The 4942-nt window shown below is 40.0% G+C and overlaps 1 protein-coding gene across 1 annotated transcript in view; it reads left to right on the top strand.

The window, feature by feature from the left end:
* vps13d (vacuolar protein sorting 13 homolog D) overlaps window positions 1–4942 on the top strand; it is a gene marked incomplete at both ends in the record, with an annotated part of 75956 nt that overhangs the window by 17002 nt on the left and 54012 nt on the right. Inside the window, 5 exon segments of the mRNA XM_014028664.1 lie at window positions 1947–2048; window positions 2975–3164; window positions 3607–3789; window positions 4004–4134; window positions 4250–4295. Of these exon segments, the coding sequence (XP_013884118.1) occupies window positions 1947–2048; window positions 2975–3164; window positions 3607–3789; window positions 4004–4134; window positions 4250–4295 (652 nt within the window).

Raw genomic sequence — 4942 nt, 5'->3', positions numbered from 1 at the left:
GTATCGGTTAAGAGTTTCGGCCGGCTTTTACGAGTACGAGTACTTGATGCTGGTATCGGGACACCTCTAATTCCTCTTTGGTGCAGCTACCCATCCAAATGGTGAAGCTTTCACTTAAGATGATCTTGATGATGCACATGTAGAAATTCCTGAGCACCTTGGAGAGGGAGCCTGGAGTCTCTGTAGGCCTGATGCTGCGTTCACACCAAACGTATTCTGAGCGTCAGGTTTACATTCATAGTCTATGCTGGACGTGCGTCAGTGTTGTGGCACGTCTAGTGCGTTTAGTGCTGAATGTTTTGAATATTCCGCGCGCTTGACACACGTCCAACGCTGGTGGTGGAAAATCTGAAATTTTGCAGTTCAAAGCAACAACTTGACCAATCAGAAAGACTCCACTATGTGACATAGTGATGCATTTTCCATCTCTGAATTATCTGGTTAATTATTTATGAATTAATTATCTGGTGAGCGCAATATGCTCTTGCTCTCAGTAAATAAAGCAAAGCCACTTTCTTTATTTTATCCTCCATTAAACAGAGACCGGCAGGGGAGGAAGACAAGAAACTCTCGATGCGTGTGACTTGCATCAAGATCAATTTTGATGAGCATCTGACCTCTAAGTGCACAAGCGTCYAACTTGAAACGYTTTTAACRTTCTTGCCTCTGAAATCGCTTTTGGTGTGAACGCAGCATAAGATGAAAAAGACCATGTCTCTGTTAGGTTAACATGGAGCGACGTTGACAGGTCCTGTGTAACGGTCACACCAAGATTTGTGCAACGGTTCACCCTCTCTACCTCTACCGCTACCTCTACCTCTGCCCCGTTGAGTGGACAAATGTCGTCCTTTGGTTTTTGTCACAAAAAATGAGGGGAGAAACAGAAAAATGATACTGTTTCAACACTCTGCTACACTGTTTTACTGGTTGGGGCACCAGATCATATTTCTCTGATCAATCATTTTGTCAACCTTTTGACAAAAAGATTGATCAGATCACTTTAGTGATGAGCCTGTGTGATCAGACTCATCACTAAAGTGTGAGRTTTTAAGATTGCAGGGAACCCTTTTCATAAACAATGACTAATCAACGAAGAAGCAACCAACTTTGTCTTTTGGACACCCAGAAACTTCACCTCACTCACTCTACAAATCTCAACACCWTCAACTCTAAATGGAACATCAATATTTTTTTATCAAGGTTTTTTTTGTTCCTTCCCAGGAACTGGTGATTTAATCAGGTAAAAAGTTGATTTACATTAAGCTGAGAACAGAGAGGTGAAACAGAATGTGAACTGAGGGCGTTTGAGTGACAACAGAAAGGAGTCAGTAATCCTGTAGGAATGACACTACACAGAGTCTTAAACAGCACTGACACAGCATACTGGCCTTAGAGGTCACAAGCTGCAAAGGTTGGAATTGAAWCATTAATGTTTGCTCCTTGCATGTAATACTTTTGGTGTGACCMCAACCACATTGGTTCCTATGCTGCTGCTGGAACAGTCTGGGTTCATCAAGAAACCTCATTTCACGTTGCACTTCACATATCTAGTCACACAATAGTTGTTGCAAACCCCACTGGATGTGTTGAGAAGAGGCTCTCGGAGCTCCTACAAGAACAGATGCAGCATTTTTTTTCTYGCAATTATGTCAGYTAAAGCAGATTTCTTCACTTCTGGAGGATAAATTCAGCTTTAATGCTGCTTTCCAGTTCAGCTGTGGTAGCACTGTGGTAGCACTGTGATAGTACTGTGGTAGCACTGTGGTAGCACTGTGGTAGTACTGTGGTAGCACTGTACACTGCTTTGTGTCCTGATCTCAAGGCAGTGATGTGTTTTTTACGGATTTTTTTAACCTCGTGAAAGAAAACTTGTTGTGAATTAGTGCAGTAAAAATAAACTGAATAAATAATAAAAACCACTTTTGTCACTGGTATTTTTCATCTAGAGTGAACTGGATCGAATAGAAGAGGAGCAGACGTTGGAGGAGCTATGCAGCCTCAGAGAAGTCGTCCATGACTGGATTTTAAAACAGGAACAGACAGCTGAGGTCTGTTTATGCAGCAGCATGATTKTAAAGAGCTGTATACAATTACATAATGTGTACATTTTTTATTAACTGTGCATAGACAACCAYTACTGATGTGCCTTTTTGTTATTATTGTTATAGTTGTTTATGAATCTATTTATAAAGCCTAATCTGTCAGTTAGAGTATTTAAATATACATACGCTGCATCAGGGATACTCAGTTCTGGTCCTGCAGGTCCTGCAGGGCCGTAGCCCTGCATTATTTACTTGTTTCTCTGCTCCAACACACCTGATTTGAATGAATGGATGATTATCAGGCTTCTGTAGAGCCTGGAAGAGGTAATTCACTGACTGAATCAGGTKTGATAGAGAAGGGAATAAAGTAAAACRTGCAGGGCTGCGGTCCTGGAGGAACAGGATTGACTATCCCTGCACTACATCAGTGATGTTCCACCATTTTTTTCTTCAAAAAGACCCCAACTTATACATTTATTAACAGCTGCCATTGTTGTACAAAGTACGACAAAGTGATACTTGAGTAAAACTATAAGTATCTTACCATAAGATAACTTTGGTAAAAGTAAAATCTCCTCTAAGTATATTATTGATCAAAAGTACAACAGCCTGTTTGTGCTCAGAATCTGACTGTTGACTTATTTGATATATTCATTAAAATCTGGACGTTTCATCTCCCAGATCAGKGTTTATTTATTTAACCTTGAGATTTCAATAATGCCCGGTATAATTTAATTTAAGATTAWGTGACAAATAACAAAAAAGGTCAGCAATGCACAAGGATTTTGGTTTGCCCTTTTAAGAATAAAGGCCCATTATGCTATCTTAAACCTAATTTCATCTCAGATTTCTGCTGTATAAAACATGAATTTGCAAAAATGTATCTTAAGCATTTACTCTAAATTAATTTTTTCTTCTGTCTGTTCTTAAAGAATTCCAGAGAGCCAAACAATGACYCTCAGCCTGTTCCACCCAGCGCATCAATTCCAAAAAGTGGCAGCTCAAGGATGATTCAGTACCTCCAGTCTTGGTTCCCAGGGTGGGGGGGCTGGCATGGAGATWCCCAAGATCCAGATAGACCTGAAGAGCTATTGCCAAGTCCTTCGACCTGGGACATTCTAGGTCAGGAACACACTGATCACTGGTGTCATAGGAGGGTTTCTTTGACAAACTTAAATCCCCTTATAGGATTCAGTTTCAGTTARTTTGTCAAATCAAACAACGTTTCGAATTATTGGTATAAACTCTCATTTATTATGTGATAASCACTGACCTTGGCCAAGGCAGCCGTGGAAGAGTGGTTTGGGTAGTTGCCCTGGTTTGCCAGTTCAAACCCCTGCTTTGTTTGATGTGTTCTCGGGCCATAAACGTCACCCACATTGTCTATTGGTGGTGGTMAGAGGGCCTGGTGTTGCCCCTGCATGACAGCCTGCCCAAGGACAGCTGTGGCTACAGTGTGTCTTACTACCATTAGTGTGTGAATTGRTKAATGACTGTAGTGGGAAGTGCTTTGGAGCCTGTYGACATGAAAGTTCAAGCCATTTACCATTTTATGTTTCTCCAGCAGAGACAGAGGACTTGTTTGACCCGTTGGAAGATTCTTACAGTCTGAACACATTCACCAGGCGAGATCACATGTTTGCGCGGCTGGAGTTCTTGTTAGAAAAAGGCAGCGTAACGCTCTTCCAGCAAGACAGAAAGGGGCTCACGTTGCATGAGAGTGGCCTCATCCAGCTGGAATTCTCAGGTATACCCAAGCAGTGCCAACACAGATTGCTTTCAGTGTCTAAGTAAASAAACAAAAGAAAGAAATCAACCAACAGTTGTTTGTTTTGTATATTTAAATTCAAACTACTCTACAGTTATTTTATTGTTAGATTTTATACATRAATAATTGGCCCTTGCATTGTAAATCCTGTCTACTTACACAATTTTAATTTCCTGTCCCCTCATTTTCACAGGGGTGAAGGTAATAGTTGAGTCTCTCCCTCGTTCAGAGTCGTCACTACTCTCTGTTCAGCTGGGTAGTTTGTTTCTGAGAGACCTAACCACCCAGGGGTCCATCTTTCCATTTCTAATATCTCCCAAAATGGTAAGCATTAATAGTAGTGAACCCCACCATATGAATTTGTGGCTCATAAAGTACGTATTTCTAATATTTTGTGCTGTGTAGTAGTTTGAGTCTGACTAAAATCTCTCTGTTATAGGGCAGTGTTGTTGGGGCCATCAATCAACCACTGACTCAATCCAGAGGTATTCCTGGTATAACTTGTTCATTTTTCAGTTTTATAAAATTATTATTTTTTTGTGTGAACATGTATTGGTAATGTCAAAATAGACACACCTCTTAGTAGCTGAGTTAAAAAGTAACATATAAAGTGCCAAAACATACAAAAGTTGAATGGAAATGTGCAAGTCAGGTCAGAGGAAACCGTGCATGAGACCGACTGAGAATGAGCCCAACTGAATGAGTTCTGTGTGAGACCAACTGAGAGTGAGCGCAACCGAACAAACTGTACATAAGACCAAATGAAAGTGAGCGCAAACATGAGTGAGTGCACATGTGAACAAATCAGGATGAATGTTTTACAAGATAAAATGACAAATATGGCTAAAACTGAAAGACTGTGACAACATAGCAGTAATACAGCCTAACACATCTCAGTGATTCAGGAAGAAAAATCAAAAAGCAAAAATTAAGTCAAATAAGTAGGTCCTCTGGACGGGTTCTTCTTTAAAGGGATCCATGATTAGTTGTAACATTAGACTTTATTTGATAAACATATATTTTARCTGTAAAATAAAGACTGTAAAATACTGTAGGTTGTTTAAGTTTTTTATTATTTTTAAACTAAAAGTTTAAAAATATATTACACGGACGGGGCCATTGTGTTTACACT

The sequence above is a fragment of the Austrofundulus limnaeus genome, unplaced genomic scaffold, assembly GCF_001266775.1.
Source record: "Austrofundulus limnaeus strain Quisiro unplaced genomic scaffold, Austrofundulus_limnaeus-1.0 Scaffold794, whole genome shotgun sequence".
NCBI classification, from domain to species: Eukaryota; Metazoa; Chordata; class Actinopteri; order Cyprinodontiformes; family Rivulidae; genus Austrofundulus; species Austrofundulus limnaeus.
This window is presented reverse-complemented; position numbering and strand designations above follow the sequence as displayed.